The 18307-nt window shown below is 36.2% G+C and overlaps 1 protein-coding gene across 1 annotated transcript; it reads left to right on the top strand.

Moving 5' to 3' along the window:
* The first annotated feature begins 1152 nt into the window (after positions 1 to 1152).
* Positions 1153 to 12863, top strand: NTS (neurotensin). Its single transcript, XM_005904889.2, has 4 exons — positions 1153 to 1381; positions 3090 to 3151; positions 9388 to 9612; positions 12115 to 12863. Exons 1-4 carry the CDS (start codon positions 1309 to 1311, stop codon positions 12265 to 12267), a joined length of 513 nt encoding a protein of 170 aa, XP_005904951.2. The 5' UTR covers positions 1153 to 1308; the 3' UTR covers positions 12268 to 12863.
* Positions 12864 to 18307: the final 5444 nt, after the last annotated feature.

Below are 18307 nucleotides of genomic sequence, written 5' to 3'. Positions count from 1 at the left end.
TTTCAGAAGTGAGCAGGTCTCAGACCCCTTAACCTCAAATATTCACATTTCTAACAGTACCATCTTTTCAGATCATGTCATATATCCTGAAATACTTAATACAAGAAGAAAACTTCACTCCAAAAAACATTTTGAGCAATTTTCTACTGAGAACCCCGAGAGGGAATGAGTGTCATTGTAACTCATGTGAAGAGACGCTGTATTAGAAACATGACTGGTGGACAGTGATTATTTAGAATTCTCTCCTTCCCAGAAGCGCAGTCTCATTTTTGTGACTGTCACGGGGCAAGAAATCTGATACAGTGGTGAGAGCCAGTGAGAAGGGGGTTACAGACTGAACAAAATGTGGCAGCAAGAATGATTGTAAAAGGAGCAGAGCAATGCAGACAGAAAAAGAGGAAAGTATCAGAAAACAGCAGTCAGTGATGCAGCAATACATATTTCTGACTGCTAGCACATAAATGATTTATAGTTGGATTTTGTAAACATCAAATTATTTTTCTAAAACATTCAACCATAAGTCAGCATATGTAATTCAATCATCCTTCCAGTTACTTATATAGGTTTTACGATTTGTTAGGAAATAATACTCTTAGAGCTACGAGTTTCCCTTAAAATTGGTTTTCTCTCCTTTCTCTAAATTATCTTGCTTAACCTAGTATTATAACTGATTCTCTGCTTATCTTCCACCTCCTTTCTTCTTTCAGCTTATTGGCAACAGTGTATAGCAGAACTATATTATTCCTGAAACCACAAAACACTTGTTCAAAAGTGTGGGTTATCAGAAAAGAATCCTAACTCTTTAACAACTTCCAAACCTAAAGAATTGCTGACTTTAGGCATTCATCCTGGAGATTTTTCTCACACTAGAAATAACAGATCTTATGCCTCACGAAATCAGAATGACAACTTCTTAAAGAATGAGAGGAAATGGGGGAAAGAATAGTACTGGGAGTTCTTTTCCAGTATGCTCTATATGGAATTGCTTTTGAATGACTCCTTTTGTGCGTCATAATCTGGAGCAGCGGTGGCAATTAGGGAAGATGTCACTGTTCCTGGATGTTCAGAAGTGGGGGTGAAGTGTGAGGGGACAAAGGAAAAGGGGAGGAGGAAGTGGGGTGGGTTGGAGATGAAGGGTACATCGTGAAGAGATAATCTCTGTATACTCATGACGTCATCTCCTGCATGTATATATAGGGAATGGTCAAAGCATCTCTCATAGTTCAGTACTTCCAAAGTCAGCTGTGCTAGAGAGCCCCCTTCAGCCTGTTCTGACGTTTATGAACTTGGCTTGCTAGAAGGCTCAAGATGATGGCAGGAATGAAAATCCAGCTGGTGTGCATGATTCTTCTGGCTTTCAGCTCCTGGAGTCTGTGCTCAGGTAAGCTCAGCTGCATTTCACAACTCCCTGAAATGATATCTTTTTCTGTTTTTGCAGTGTGTTGTTACTAATGCTAATGTATCTGGGGAGAAGAGTTTCTCCCTTATTCTGATTTGCTTTTTAGTGATAGAAACTGGATATTTTCTTTCTCTGTCTTTATGATTACAAGAACTGAAAATTTTCCCTTCCCTTTTTAAATTTGCTAGGTAGTATAAGGGATTTCAATGAGACACTTCATGTTCCAGTTTGCAATGTAATCACTAGGGGAAAAAAATGTAAAACTTAAATCAAGCTGATCTAATGAAAAGTACAGAAGTGGTGCCTGTCAAAATGCAAACTCATAATTCAAACTGATTGTATTTGAAATGTTTTATATCATTTTCATTCATTCTCTTAAGACATGGTGGCTTCTCCCTCTCAAGAATTATTTTCTTCATAGTGTGTGTATAAAGATAAAATGAATATTCATGTTTAATGAATCAACTGAATAAAGCATTATTTGTAGAAAATGATCTCTAGGAAAATAAAAAAAAATGCCAAGTTTTTTTTAAGAATATATTTTAAGTAACTTTTTTCTGTGACAATTTCACTATTTTCTTGAATGTCATTTAAGTTAATACATAATGTAACTAGAATAATATCATTCTTATATTGATAAAACTTATTTCCCTATAGTGTATTTTGCATGTAATAATTAAGAAGAAATCATACATTGCTAAATATCTATCAATAGCTTACCTTGAAAATAAATTTCAAATTTTAGAGAGTAATATGAAATATAATGATTGCAATATGCTCCAATTAATGTTTGAAAAATAATTGAATGATCACATCAAGGTGGAAAAAAAAAACAAGGGATAAGTGTAGAAAAAATCATTTAACCTGTTTTATACTGTAATGTCATAAATATAACACTGAAATGTTTAATTCAAATTCCTGCTCTGGTTTTCATTATAGTGTCCCGTAGCTTTATTTCTATTACCTTATGTATTTTCCAAGTTTTTCTTCTCTATGAAATATTCATTAGTGGAAACAAAGGATATTCTAAAAAATATCAGAAGTCCGTTTTCAACACTCTTGTACATGTATTGGTGGACATCTCTACTTTTGCTTAAATGATTTTTTAATAGCCTGTGATAAAATTGCCAAGTACACATAATTCTAAATTGTTGCTTAATATAGAGAAACAAATCTTTCAAAGTGTGTTTTGTAAAATAGCATCTCAAATAAAATAAATCTCAGTGTCTTCCTTATTCCAAAATTATCAATAAGTAACTTCCTTTGGTTTTATCTTTAAAAAATGTCTTGTACTTAACTTTTCATTATCTTGCTTTGAAAATATCAATATATATACACTCTATGTATATGTAGACTACTGCCAGTAAAAATTAACCAGCATATTTGATGACATCTTTGTAGTAATCAGGTTTTATTATCCTGAGATTCAGAGATTAAACAACTCCAAATCATCGAGAGCTCTCGGCATAAAATCATGTGCCTATTTTTGTAAAAGTGCTTCTATTGTTCTATTCTGTTAGCCTAAAATAAAACTATAATTGTTTTTTTAATATTATTATAAGGAGAATAAATACATAGCAAAGACAATAAACTTCTAAGACAAAGTTTTCTGAGATTAATCTTAAATATTCAAATTATAATTATATGATATGTGGTTATATAGTAAACATGTGGTTTTGATTTTACTCAGATTCAGAAGAGGAAATGAAAGCGTTAGAAACAGATTTATTGACCAATATGCATACATCAAAGGTAACTTTTTCTTTCTTTCTAAACCAAAGACTGAAAACATATGAACTCTTGTTACAAACATGGTGTCCTCTTCTTATAGTAAGAGCTTCCCAGTGAGACTGAAAAGCTCACTGGGAGGCATTTCCTTTTTGGGTAAACTGTTCCTTAAGTTCAAAGGACTTAAGGGTATCATTGTGACAGGGACAGAAGTTTAGTGATATCAATCACTACATTGCAAATTTAATTAAGTAGTCACATTTATGTGGAAATCCTCTCTCCATTTCAATCACATTGTATATGATGAAAGATACACTGACTTCAAGTTACATACATAAATGAAAATTAAGCGACATTTTTGCCTTTTGTTTTTGTATTGGGGAGAGTGAAATGAAGTTCCTAAAGTAAGAATGAAAGTTTGTGAAATCCATGAAAGAAATGTGACAGAAAGTAAAGAGCAAAGACCGGCAAACAGAAACTTGGAGATCTAAGCCTGCAACTGTGCTTGTGAACAGTCTGATCTTAAGCAAGGGGGCTAGTTAACAATGCTTGCCTTTGTATCCTTATTTTCAAATGTTGGGGTGGGAGTTTATGATCTCCTAGTTGTTGTTGATTGGAGAAGGAAATGGCAAGCCACTCCAGTGTTCTTGCCTGGAGAATCCCAGGGACGGGGGAGCCTGGTGGGCTGCCATCTATGGGGTCGCACAGAGTCGGACACGACTAAAGCGACTTAGCAGCAGCAGCAGCAGTTGTTGTTGATTAGTTGCTAAGTCATGTCCAATTCTTTTGTGACCCATAAGCTGTAGCCTGCCAGGCTCTTCTGTCCATGAGATTTGCCAGGCAAGAATACTGTAGTGGGACATTTACATGAAGTCCTCCTCTGGATTTAAATTCTCCCCATAACAGAAATGTTATTGGAACCTGCGTATTGTTTGTATTGAATCAGATAAAACTTTGTACTGGACCTTATTATTCCTCTCTTGGGATCTTGAAAGCAAGGTTTTTAGACTCCAGCCTATACCTAAGAATAAAACTCAATTAGAATATCCCCAGGTACCACACTACTACACAATTTTGATTTACTCAGAATGAAATAATCAGAATATATCTAAATGTAGGGTTAGAGAACAGCGTTCCCAACCAAAAGATGTTTCTCAACAAAACAAAACCAAACCAAAAATCAAAAATATATTTTGAAGTGAGGCAGTCACCCTGTGTAATTACTGTTGTAACACGGGTCCCAAAGTTGAGGACTCCAGACTCCACAGATGCTGTGATTGGAAAGTAGATGTTCAGAATCCCTCCTGCCACCTCAGGTCTTCCCTAATTAGATGATGAAAGATATACTGGGCAGATATCCAGGGCAATACCTCTAGCATGTAAGTAGAATTATGTTCAGTAGTGGATGTGAAGGGGAAATACCCATTTGTGTGTGTGTTTAGGATTGTGAGACATTATTATCTGAAAGCTAACAGACATATTTTCTACTATGGTCCTTAGAAGACATTTGGGTATTTCCACAATTGCCCAGATCTATAAAAGTTGAACACATTGAAACCAAATTCTACCATAACTTGTTAGACTTCCTATCACAAATGATCAAATTTTATTTAGTCATTAAAACTCAGTGACCAAGTATATTTAACTTTAAGAAAATGGATCCTTTGTTTAATATTCAATCAGAATAACCATGACTACAATCACTTCAACTCATAAATAGGAAGACAAGTGAAGTCAATAGTCTTATTTAAATAATGAAGCAGATTAGTATGCCTTAGTGTATTGGTAGAGATTTTACCTTTATGATTTCAAGTTTAAATTGATAAATAAAGGTCCTAAGTAATCTCCAAAATGTGTTATGGTTTGAGGAGTGCTAGCTAGTTTGCAAAAATGTGGGAGTGATTATGATTCCTTCCTTGATGAAGATACTGCAAGGGAAAAGCAATTCCAGTATATGGTGTGGTTTAGTTTTATTCTTAAGAAAAATACGTAGCAAAAGTGTAGACACAGTTATATATTTCTCTTTCATTCAGTTATGGAATATGTCTTTAAAACAGATCATGGAAGAAAATTTGAATCTCACTGCCTCTTTGAAATAACTCACTGCCTCTTTGAAATAAGTAAAATACAGACTACTATGAGGAAGCACTCAGAAGCATAATTATCCCAATTTTGGTGCTAAATGGGAACAAAAAGCTCATTTCTTGCTTTGTACAAAACTACTACCACTTATTTCTCTCTGATTCAATTCATGTTTGCTGTGGGTATTCTATGCAAATAAGAACTCTAAACTTTTGACCATTTTAAGCAAATTGCTGTATTTCAATTTTTAAAAGGATAGTATTATTAAGACTATTTATTAATTAATAATACTATTAATAATTCCATATTAAAAGCTTCTAAAACCTCCAGCTTTCCTCTTTCCACTCTAAAGGTAAAATATGTGAGCAGTTCCAATTTTAAAGTAAAACTGTTTAGACACCAAAATGTAGCAACAGAAAGTCAAGGGAAATGGCAAAGTTTGACTAGAAGTGGAAGATAAAGGAATTTTTTCTCACAATAGAATTCTCTTCATTACTGATCCTAGTGCTTTGGTATAGTTTTATGAAGAAAGAGAACTATCCACGGTATGCAGAAAGGTCAAGTTCAACTCCAAATACAACAAAGACAAGTGTGGATTTCCAGCCAAGGAGCAGGGTTGGAGTGGGGGGTGGAGGGGGTCAGTGTATGGAAAATTACTAAAAGGAAAATCTAAATCTAGGAGGATTCTTGCTAGACTACTAAGCAGAATTCTAGGATGATCAGATACTAACAGTGAGGCATTTTTACGAACTTGACTCTGAAGGATTCTTGCTAAAATTGGCCTCAGTTGGATGAAGGACAAAGACCAAGGTCGGGACCTTGTCAGGAAGAGGGTTCAGGGGATCCTGACTCAGATTTCATCAAAGAGAGAGTCTTTGTCATTTTCTTGAGTAAACTATTTAAACCTCATAAGAAATGTTCTCAAATATTAATACCTGTCTATTTAGATACCGTATGGTTCAAAGTACTCTCTCTGCTGTGCTTCCAGAGTATGACAGGGGCTAAGGTGATATTAAATAGTACTGCTAAGTGTTATAGTGACTGTTTTAACTGGCAGAAGAGAGCAAGATGCTTTACTGTTTTCTCAACCAAAAATTAATCAGACAACAAAAGTCCTGACAAATAATTTATGAATAAAGCATTCTGTGGCTAATTAGTTTGAAGAGCATTGGATATTATCTTGGCACCATTGAACAGTTGGCTTCCCTGGGGGTTCAGATGGTAAAGAATGTGCCTGCAATGCAGGAGACCTGGGTCCAATCTCTGAGTGGGGAATGTCCCCTGGAGAAGGGAATGGCTACCCACTCCAGTATTCTTGCCTGGAGAATTCCATGGACAGAGGAGCCTGGCTGGCTGCAATCCATGGGGCTGCAAGCAGTCAGACATGACTGAGTGACTAACATACACACACACTGAAAAGTTTTAATGAATATTTGCAAGCAAAAAATTCTGGGGATACTAAATTCAAGAATCTTTTAAGTTTCCTTTAAACTCAAGTTTTTCAATTTACTTGACAGCAAAACTCCTTTTTAAAAACAGTGAGTACAAAGTTAGTGTTCTAAGGAACATATTCAGATGATCTCTAAAGAGCTTTCTGGATATAAAATTGTAGCGTTGCCTTAATTGGTAACAAATCAGGTGTTGCTGCCACAGAATGGAACATTTTACCTCTTAAGTTTCCCATGGCAGAAAAATTGAAGCAACGGGTTTCCAAACTGGTTGAAAACATTTTAGTGAATATCTTTGTACTTATAGGTTTTCATGTCCCTAGGATAAAATCTTAATCAAAGGGTATGCACATTTACAATTTTAATACATATTGCTAAAAACACTTTTCAAAAAGTTATTGCAAGGTTTACTCAGACCAACAAATATTTAGAAGATAAAGTGTTGTTTCTCCATATCCTCATAAATACATCAAGTGTACTTATACTTTTAGGGTCCTTGACTTGCTAGTAGCCAAGCTGAACGTCATTCCACATATTTCTGTTACATATTTGTTCTTTGATGAGTGATTCTGTGCCTGTCTGCTCATATTGTTTGCCTGAGGTTTAATATCTTTTATGGAGTATTCCCCAGTTTCTTTTTGAAGAGCTGCTCCTGTGTTAAGTATATTAGCATTTTGTGACAGCTTTTACGCTATATCTTGCTTTTGATTTTAGTTCAGGCTGTTAGCTTTCTAGAGATAATTTACAAATTTATGCATATAATTATTTTTTTCTTTATGGATTCTGGTTTGGCTATTTGATTAACAATATATTTCCAAATTTATAAAATAAATTCTATATATTTACATATTTTTATTTTTACTCATATTTAACCCATCTGGATATTGTTAGACTATAATATATAAATAAAGGTTATAACTAGATCTAAATCCAGATTTCCCCTGAACCAACTGTCTTAAGGACTTCAAATGCACACTTTGCTATGTGCTTTTCAATCATATGGACTTGGATCAAAATTTGGACATTATATTCTCTTTTGAGTTTAATATTTATTCTTGCTCTGTTGATTTACTCTTTGATTCAGTCCAGTTCAGTTCAGTCACTCAGTTGTGTCTGACTCTTTGTGATCCCATGGACTGCAGCACGCCAGGCCTCCCTGTCCATTACCAACTCCCAGAGTTTACTCAAACTGAAGTCCATTGAGTTGATGATGACATCTAACCATCTCATCCTCTGTCGTCCCCTTCTCTTCTTGCCTTCAATCTTTCCCAGCATTAGGGTCTTTTCAAATGTGTGAGCTCTTCGCATCAGGTGGCCAAAGTATTGGAGCTTCAGCTTCAACATCAGTCCTTCCAATGAACACCGAGGACTGATCTCCTTTAGGATGGACTGGTTGGATCTCCTTGCAGTCCAAGGGACTCTCAAGAGTCTTCTCCAACACCACAGTTCAAAAGCATCAATCCTTTGGCGCTCAGCTCTCTTTGATTGCTCTTTGATCACTCTCTGATTACTCTTTGATCACTCTCTGATTACTCTCTGATCACTCTTTGATCACTCTCTGATTACTCTCTGATCACTTTTCGATCACTCTCTGATCACTCTGATTACTCTTTGACCACTCTTTGATCGCTCTCTGATCACTCTTTGATCACTGAGCTCTAAGATATCTTTCAATATCTGGCAGAGTAGGTCCTGACTCATGAGCTTTTTATTTTCCTAAATTTTCTTGGTTCTTACACATTCATACTTCGAATTCATAATTATTTCCCTACACTCCCTCTTCTTCCAGTCTCCCCATATTTTCCAGATTTGCAATTGCACTGCATTTGGAGAATAATTCAGAGAAAATTGATGCCAATAGAATCGATACTAATATTTTTGAGTCTTCTTATCACAGCTCTGTGTTCATTACAAAACATTTTTTATGTTCTTTAGAAAAAACTGATGCTTTTTTTTATCTGTGTCCTTTGAGGTTTATTAATTTTTATAAGTTATTTCACATTTAGTTTCTCCTAAAATTGACAAATGAGAAGGCTGTTTACTATGGTAATAATGGTTTCATACAGGGTCTTATTAGAAAAGAATAGTTATTTTAGAAAATATTATAATTTTAAGATAAATAAATTAGTCAGCTTTGATGCTACCTATGACAACTATTCTGGAGAAGGAAATGGCAAGCCACTCCAGTGTTCTTGCCTGGAGAATCCCAGGGATGGGGGAGCCTGGTGGGCTGCCATCTATGGGGTCGCACAGAGTCAGACACGACTGAGGCGACTTAGCAGCAGCAGCAGCAAGATGACAACTATTAATGTGTGGAATAGATTTGTGGTCTCACAATACTATAATTGCCAATATTTATTAGTACCATCATAGTTGCTGTTCCATTGGACACTAACCTGAAGTATAATAAAGAGAGAGTGGTATTTGAATATTTTCACCTGTGATGTATACATATATATTTACGCATTTCTATTTACTGTAATTTCTATTTTCTTTCTTGCTTTGCTTGTGTATGTGTGTGTTTATGTGTTAGCTTTATTGCTTTTGTTAAATAGAGGATATGAAGTATTTGGAGCTATTCAATTTTGTGATATGAAGTTACTAAGTTAATAACAGTGTTAGGCTAGAGTAACAGTAGATCCTAAAAGGTAATGGCTTAGCACAGTAGAAATTTTTCTAACTCATACGACATAAGTTTAATTACAATAGCTATTTCTTTCTACATTTCAGATCAGTAAGGCAAGTGTTCCCTCTTGGAAAATGAGCCTGCTGAATGTCTGCAGTCTTATAAATAACCTGAACAGCCAAGCTGAGGAAACAGGAGAGTTTCATGAGGAGGAGCTCATTACAAGAAGGAAATTTCCTGCTGCCTTAGATGGTTTTAGCTTGGAAGCAATGTTGACGATATACCAGCTCCGAAAAATCTGTCACAGCAGGGCCTTTCAACACTGGGAGGTAAAACAAAAGAAAAATATGAATATGATTATGGTTATACTAGTTAACTCTCATTTACACTGATTGTTTTAATCCTGATAATTATCATAACAGGAAGACTTACAAATATTAAGGAAGAATAAACCATGTGTTGAGGTTAACATTCCTTCAGATCTTTAAAGTGTTTTGCAAATATTTGAAGTTTAGCAAAATATCTTTCCTTTGGTCTCTAAAGGGGGATCTATCTTCAGGCAGATTTGATCCACAGGCTTTTATTGTGGATGGCGTGCTTAGGCAGCTTTTGGTGCTGGTGGTGGTAGTGGCATGCTGAAGAAATTTAGGAAACTCAAAATGTTTTCTTAGAAACACTAAATCCTGTGTGTTTGTTTATAAATAAACACAGAACACAAAAGGTTTCATTTGTATTTGAAAATATTAGGTAAATAAAACTGGAATGATAAGAATATATATATTTCCACTTACCACTTCTACTTCTATTTTAATTGAGTGTGTGGATGGTGGATTTCAATCATCCTTAGAAGCTGAATTAGATTCAGCTAATTTTATTTGGCTAATAAAGCCAAATATAGAACTATACAGAACTACAACAAAGGAATGGATGTATATTATACACCACATGTGTAAAATAGATATCTAGTGGGAAATTGTTATATAACACGGGGAGCCCAGCTAGTGCTCTGTGATGACCTAGAGGGGTGGGATGGGGGTGGGTGGGATGGAGGCTCTAAAGGGAGGGGGTATATGTGTATACTTATGGCTGATTTGCATTGTTGTATGGCAGAAACCAATACATCATAAAGCAATTCTCCTCCAACTAAAAATTTAAAAATGAAATTAAAATTTAAAAAAATACTACACTGGTGACTCACCACCTTTGGTTTGAAAATATTTGGAGGAGAAAAGGAAGATGAAATGTTTTAAGAAAATTTATAATTTTATAATTTTCCCAACAAGGGAAACATTTCTTTCGGATTAACCCTAAGGGAAATTTACTTCATGTTTCATATTCTGAGCTTACACCAACATCAGGGATCTGAGGGTCTGAGGGTGCCTTTCCTGCTAATATGACCATCTCTATAACCATCTCTATAACATGCCATCACAGAGATATCCTGTAGAAAAGAGGAAATGCAGTGCAGAACTTCTAGTATTTATTCTAACTTTTAGACAAAAAAAGTATTTTCCAGATTAAAATAAAATAAAAAAATGGTTTTTAATTTTTCTTGCTGGATTGTTTATCCTCTAATTCCAATTCCAGTTAAATGATTTTCTCTTTAAAATATTATGTCAATAAAACATGGAAAATTGGGAAATGTCAATTATGTGCTCTTTATTCAGAAAAAAAAAAACCCCTTAATAAACCATAATACACAAAAATCAGGTGCACATAAGATTAAAACTTTTGCTATTTGAAATGTTACAGAGTGATTTAAAATGAAATGATGATATTACTCAGAGTGTGGTACAAGTAATTACAGACTATGTGCACAGAGAAACAAAAGATTAAGGAACTAGATTTTCTGACAGTAGCTGTTTTTCCTTCTCTGAAATTGAATAGCTGTGGGTTGAAATAAAGTATTTGTGATATGATTCAATGCATACAGATTATGATTAAAAACTTAGTCTCCTATTAGTACTAGTTATAGTCACCCCAAAGTTTAGAAGATAATCACAAATATGAACATAATTCTTATCTTGAGCATTAGCATTGATTTGTTTAAAAATCTTATGTAAATCATGTGCAAAATTCTGGGAAGAGTTTCTAAATATTTTATGCTGGTTGAACATTTTGAATCAGAGCAGTACTATCTGAAAAAGTGTTTGGAACTAATTTTAGAATACAGCGTGTTCAATGAGATATTAGGCAAGATTCTACATGAAGATTAACTCCCTTGAGTTTTTGAATGTGAACTTGATTTTAATGATTAATTAAAGAAGCACAGACTAAAGATCTTTAACACTTAAACAGAGCCTTGCTTAAACAGCTGAGCAAGTAGGCAGAACAAGCATTCCTCTCTAATGACTGAGAAATGGATCTCTAGAATGGCTTTCAATTCAAATCATTAATTAACAATGGAATATAAATTTCTATTGACCTTTGAGGTCAAACTTGGTTCACTAAATTCAGATCTCTATATTTGTTGTAACTTATGATATATTTCCATCTTTTGATCTATCATACATTGAAGGAAAATACTGAAAGTAACATTAAGTGAATTTTTTTCATTTGGAGGTAGTAATATGGCCTTGACAAATAAAAAAGTTTAAAGCTAGCTGATGAACTAGGAAGAACACTGAACAGAGAATAAGAAAAACCATGTTTTCATCCTCTCAGCCACCTGATATCTACCTGTCCTCAAGCAAAACACTTAATTGCTATGAACCACATCATCCACATATGTCTTATGTCTGAATGCAAATGAGATAAAAGGTAGATGAAACAGCTTGAAATGGAAGACTTTAATGCATGTAAGTTTGATTCATATTCTGTCTATCTTGTAGTTGATTCAGGAAGACATTCTTGATGCTGGAAATGACAAAAATGAAAAGGAAGAAGTGATAAAGAGAAAAATTCCTTACATTCTGAAACGGCAGCTTTATGAGAATAAACCCAGAAGACCCTACATACTCAAAAGAGGTTCTTACTACTACTGAGAGGATAAATATTTTATTTACATGTGATTGTGATTTCTTTTAATGAAATATCAAATTATATTTGTGTGGAAATGTGACAGAGCACAATTATTTTGTCTCTTCTACAGTTGTGGTTTATTAGATGTGATTTTTTTCTGCATTACTATAAATTGGACTAAATGTTTTAAAATAAATCTAGATCTTGAGCATGAAATGTTGTGTATAATTGGAGTAGATATTAATTAAGTCACATAGAATGTTTTGTCATTTTGCAAAGCACTTAATGGGTTGTTCAAGCAGTTAAAATGTTTGCCATTCTAAACCAAATTAAAAGAGATTAGGACAGTTTTACCGCAAAGTCTAGCCTACCTGTCATTAACCCAGAACAAAGTAACACCTGTTTTATTATTTGAATGTTTCATTGAACTGAAACACATGCGCTTTTCCAAGACTTACTCATTAATCTCAGAAATGGGGAAGGCAATAGAAGTAAAATAGGACCATCTTCAAAGAATGATTAATGAATTATTGTTAATTATGCGTGTCTTAATGAATGATCTTAGACTGAATTTGTTTTTCTGTTAAATGAATTTAATAGCTAATAAAAAGACAACAGCCATCAGAACTATGTTTCTTTGCAAATTTACTTCCATTAGAATAGTTACCCTTATCCACTTTTTCCCCTCACATTCAGTAAATGATAGCTTTATTTTTAACTTCACTGAGGAATTTGTATGACTAATATGTTTCCCACTTAGGAGAACATTTTTGAGGCAAAAGGAATACTTTAAATAACTCCTCATAAATTTCCTTAAAAACTGTAGTTATGGTCTCGTAAACCCTCATAGTCCTTCCGACCCACCATTAACAGTGGTCTCCTAGACTGCTGCTTTGACAGGTGGCCTATGAGGACCTCTATTTACAGCAATGCAACCAAGTCCCACAGTCATCTCTGAAGGAAGATAACCAGGTTTTGAGTTATTCTGGAATTAAGGAGTTTTGAGAACTCTGTGTCCTTTAGTTGAGAGCACTCCCTCCCATAGGCTAAACTCCACTTAGGATTTAAGTGTAGCCCACCAATCTCTGAGTTTTTTTCTGGTAAAATCATGATTTCTCATAACCACTTCCCCACCATCTTTTACAATCCTATCAGCTTCAACATTAAAAAGTGCCCAAGGAACTGATCCTAAAAGGGAAACTATTCCATAGTGATTAGGAGTGTCCACTCTGGAGTCGGGACGCCCAGCTTCAGCCCCACTCTTCACTAGTATTCTTGGACACCTCTGTCTCCTCAACTACAAAACGTCAGAGCTGGGTGAGGGCAAAGTGGTCTGATATGGCATAAAATGCTTAGAACAGTGCCTGGAATATATTAACCACACTACATTTAACAGTTCTTCTAGCCACTTTCATACCGGTTTTCCTTTCTCCTTCAAAAAACCACAGAGCATAACACAATTTCATGATCTAACCCTTGGCGTTTTGAACAACAGCTGATCTCCTATTACTTGCTTCATTCGTTATCTATGAGTTTCACCTACGTGGGCAAAATCGCTCCACAATCACCCTCCTCAGTCTCTGACATCTTCACTTCCAATAATAAACATTTTAACCATTTCATCTCATCCCATCATTTCCACAGTCATACTATAGAACTTATTATACTCTCAATAAATTCAACTTCTCCAAAAATCTCAATTCCAAACACTCTGCTCACTCTATCCACGTCATCTTCTCTTTTCAGTTCATATAATCTATGATTCTCACTCTACCATTTATGATCTTACTTAATCTATTGCCCACCTCTGTTCACTTTTCAACTACTAATCACACTCTCACTTTGCACTTTACTTAGCTTAGATTTTATCATCCAAAACTAAAATTACTGTCTTACTACCCTCAACATCCTGTCCTTCCACCTTGTATGAGCCTGTGGAAACACCATTTGTTAAACTGAAATCTCCCCTTGATTCTGACCTCACCTGAGAAGCTGAACATAGCTGGAGAAAAATCCCCAACCTGATGAGGAGACACATTTCAAATTTGTGATCCCCAATCTCAAGTGGGTCCTTAGTAATGTCCAATACCCCTATTTCCTTTGCCTGATAAATTTTGCCTCTAATTCTCTCTACTGGTTGTTTTGTATCTTATCTTTTTCCTTGAATTGCAACTCTCATCCTTTTCCTCACATTTGTCAGATGCCTTTCTAATGATCTCACCTAAAATTCAAAGCAATAAGGAGAAAACTATATCATTGTCCTACAACTGAATGTTACAATCCCCTAGCATTTCCCTTCACTCTGTTCTATTTCAATGGAGGAAATGTCTCTTCTCTTCTGAGGTTCACTGCTTCATTTCTGCTTGTTAGTAAATGGTCCCACCACCTACTGAGGTATAAAAAAAATCTAGTCATAATTCTTAACTCTTCTCTGCAACACGCCACCACCCAAGTGGCTCAGAGGTAAAGAATCTGCCTGCCAAGCAGGAGACATAGGTCTAATCCCTGTGTGGGGAAGATCCCCTGGAGAAGGAAATGGCAACCCACTCCAGTATTCTTGCCTGGACAACCCCATGGACAGAGGAGCCTGGCAGGCTACAGTCCATGGGGTCTCAGAGAGTCAGACACGACTTTGTGACTGAGCATGCACTCACGCTCTTTAATACGAACCTGGGATTTCATCTATTAAGAACTTTTGCTGCTTTGCATTCAAAAGACATGTCATATCTCTCTGCTTCTTGCCACATCATCCACCATTATTGCCTTAATTTGCAAGTTTCCCCCTCTTGCTGGACTGTGACAATTTCTTCCTAACCATTTTCCCATTGTCTTTCTATTTATCTGCATCCATATAGCAGAATAAGGTTTTAAAAATATTAATTAGATTATGCCATATGTCTCTCCTCAACTCCCCACAATGTCTTTCCATTTCACTTTGAATAAAATCAAATGTTGTCATGAAAGGTCTGAAATGCTTTGGTATTGTCTATTCTATTGAATTCCACTCATCCTCCTCTGGTCTCAGGGCTTCCCTGGTGGCTCAGACAGTAAAGCATCTGCCTGCAATGCGGGAGACCTGGGTTCGATCCCTGGATTGGGAAGATCCCCTGGAGAAGGAAATGGCAATCCACTCCAGTGCTATTGCCTGGAAAATCCCATGGGTGGAGGAGCCTGATAAGCTACAGTCCAAAGGGTCACAAAGAGTCAGGCAGGACCAAGCGGCTTCACTTCCTCTGGTCACACTGGCCTTCTTGTCATTCCTTTAACATATCCAGTTTGTTCTGCTCCAGAGCCTTTACAGATGCTGAAACTTCTTTTCTGGAAAGCTCTTCTGGTTAAAAATCTTTTTACCTGTACACAGGACACCCACTAAAAGACAAGTCTCCCTTTTCATAGGAATGCCTAAGTTAGAGCCAACAGATAATGGGTAGAAAAAATGTAAAAATATAACTTGTGGGTCTATTATAACTTAAAGAGAAACTTCATTCCCTGAACTTTGACTTTTTCCTTATTTTGTTTTTTTTTTTTTTGGTTTTAAATATGAATTTATTTTAACCACACAAATGAATACCATTCTCTTGAAGATGACATTGATTGATAGAGCTTAAATCCTTTAACAATGCTGTGGACCAAATCTGCCTCACCACCCTGGATCAACCAGACTGTTACTTGAAAGAAAAATGTATTTCTAACTTATTTCAGGCACTGCATTTTTCAGCCTCCTTGCTATGCCTCAACCATTATTTTAATTGCTACAGTCTTCTACAGAGTTTCTCATAGTTTATTTTTCACATCATTTAGATCTCTGCACATGTGATATGCATACAGTAAAGATTTTTCTTAAATTACCTTTATCCCTGAGTCAACATCCATCCAACTTTCTTTATTTGTCCACGGCCATACTTCCCTGAATGCGTTCCATCTCATTTCATCTAACTTACTTTACTTTTCTTTATATGTGAAAAAGAAAAGAAAAGCAGCCACTGACAGCAATCAACTGGGAGTTGTCCTGGCACCAGCAGTGAGGCTATGGTGCCCTCCTGTTAAATGATTTCACAGTATAAAACTTCAGACAGGGTCATTCTAACCCTGATGGTGAAAGACAACAAACAAGACCACTCTGTAATTCTATCTGAGCAAAATCAAAAACAAGAACACCACAAACCACAGAAATGATCAAACATCTTCCTTTCCACATAATTTGATCGAGGCCACTTTAACTAAGCTCTATTTTTCTACCTCTAGCGTAAAACCACCATCATATCTAGTCAAAAAATTACCCTCATTTTTCTGAAAACACCCAAAGCAGAGTAAAACCACACTTTCAGAACACTCCTCAAATCACAAGTCTAAATCCTGTACAAAAAGAAAGTGTTAGTAGCTCAGTCGTGTCCGATTCTTTGCGACCCCATGGGCTGTAGCCCGCCGCCAGGCTCCTCTATCCATGGCATGCTCCAGGCGAGAATACTGGAATGAGTTGCCGTTCTCTTCTCCAGAGGATCTTCCCTACCCAGGGACTGAACCTGGGTCTCCTGCACTGCAGGCAGATTCTTTACCGTCTGAGCCACTAGGGCCCATACATATACCCTCTTACTGGGATCCCATGATTTTCCATTGAATGAGGTTTCCAGCACTGGCAAACTCAATTTTGTGGGAGTGTGCTTTCTGTGGTCTTTGGCTCGTAGGCATCAGCAAAGCACATGTCGTAACCTGAAGCTATATAGCCATTTATTTGTTTACTCGTATATAATTTCTCACCCCCACCCAAATGTGTAATCTTTGTGAGGACAGAGATTTTGCCTTTCTTCTTCACAGTTGAATTCCCAAGGTTGAGCACCAGTCCTGCTAAGCATTAGTAAGGATTTGTTAACAAATGAATAAATTAGCAGCAAAAGGGATTTTCTCTTATAATAATGTGACCTAACTCAAGCCAGCTGCTCACTGCTCAAAAGCCAATAAAGAGGCCAAGCTGGTGGAAAGGGAAGTTTGCTTTATTTTGGATACCAGCAACTAGGAGAGAGAGGGAGGCGGACCTTGGTCCAAAGGCCGACTCCCCCCAACTGACAATCAGTGGGCAAGAACTTTAATAGTCTGAGGGAGCGGGATACATGCAGAGATAGCACAGTCAGCTCTGACAGTCATCTTGAAATTGGTCATAGGTGGGCTGATCAGCATCGTTTTGTTTTAGGTACACTTTATCTTCAGTTCCAGGGTCAGTGTGTTTCCATTTCTTTGAGGCCAGTTCTCAGAACTGTGGCAGCTTTTGTCATGGCCAGAGTCTGCTCATGGTGTAGTTAACTTTTCCACCTTTTTTTTTTAGTGGGGGTTTCAGTATCTATAAGACAGCTCCCAAGTTACAGCTCAGAATATTATCTATAGCACCTGAGAAGGAACAAAAGATCCTTGACGATGCTTAATGACTACACTAATATTATTTGGTCATTTTTGACTGTTTTCCCTTGTTTCTGCATGTTCTCATTTCTTTGCTTAAACTCATTCTTTGGGTAAAAATTTCCACAGACAAAAGGCAGGCTGAAGACATAGGGAGCAAGGACTACGGGGTCCTGCTCCATTTCAGTAAGAGGTTTTCCACATAGCTTCTACATATTTTCAAGCCCCAACTTAGTGATTCTACTTCAGAGGGATTGGTTATGAGCTCAGGTATCTATACAATGTCCCCGATTTTATGTGAAACAACACAGAATCTAGGTAAAAACTCACCTTCATCAGTGGCAGCCTGGGAAATGATGCCTCAGTTTTCGTCTCTTAGATTCTGTTCTGAGAAGGAAATAAACAAAAATGTCAAGTGAAATTGACAGTATTGTTGGTCCTTGAGCAACATGGGGGTTAGGGGCACTGACTTCCTGTATAGTTGGAAACTCATATATAACTTTACAATCAGCTCCTTATTTACTGCATCTTTAGGTTCAACCAACAGGGATTGTGTAGTACTGCAGTATATATTCATTTTAAAAAATCCATATGTAAGTAGGTCTGTGCAGTTCAATCTCATGTCGTTCAGGGTCAACTGTAGTTAAAATGGGAAAGAATAGATTTGTGAAA

This window comes from Bos mutus, chromosome 5, assembly GCF_027580195.1.
Source record: "Bos mutus isolate GX-2022 chromosome 5, NWIPB_WYAK_1.1, whole genome shotgun sequence".
Lineage (NCBI taxonomy): Eukaryota > Metazoa > Chordata > Mammalia > Artiodactyla > Bovidae > Bos > Bos mutus.
Note: the sequence above shows the minus strand (reverse complement) of the source record. Positions and strands in the feature narration are given on the sequence as shown.

Bases quoted from the DNA above. Each gene is read 5' to 3' on its own strand.
- NTS (XM_005904889.2), top strand. From the start codon at position 1,309: ATGATGGCAGGAATGAAAATCCAGCTGGTGTGCATGATTCTTCTGGCT. The intron at 3,152-9,387 runs GTAACTTTTTCT...TCTACATTTCAG, and splicing joins CCAATATGCATACATCAAAG to ATCAGTAAGGCAAGTGTTCC. The intron at 9,613-12,114 runs GTAAAACAAAAG...TCTATCTTGTAG, and splicing joins GGGCCTTTCAACACTGGGAG to TTGATTCAGGAAGACATTCT.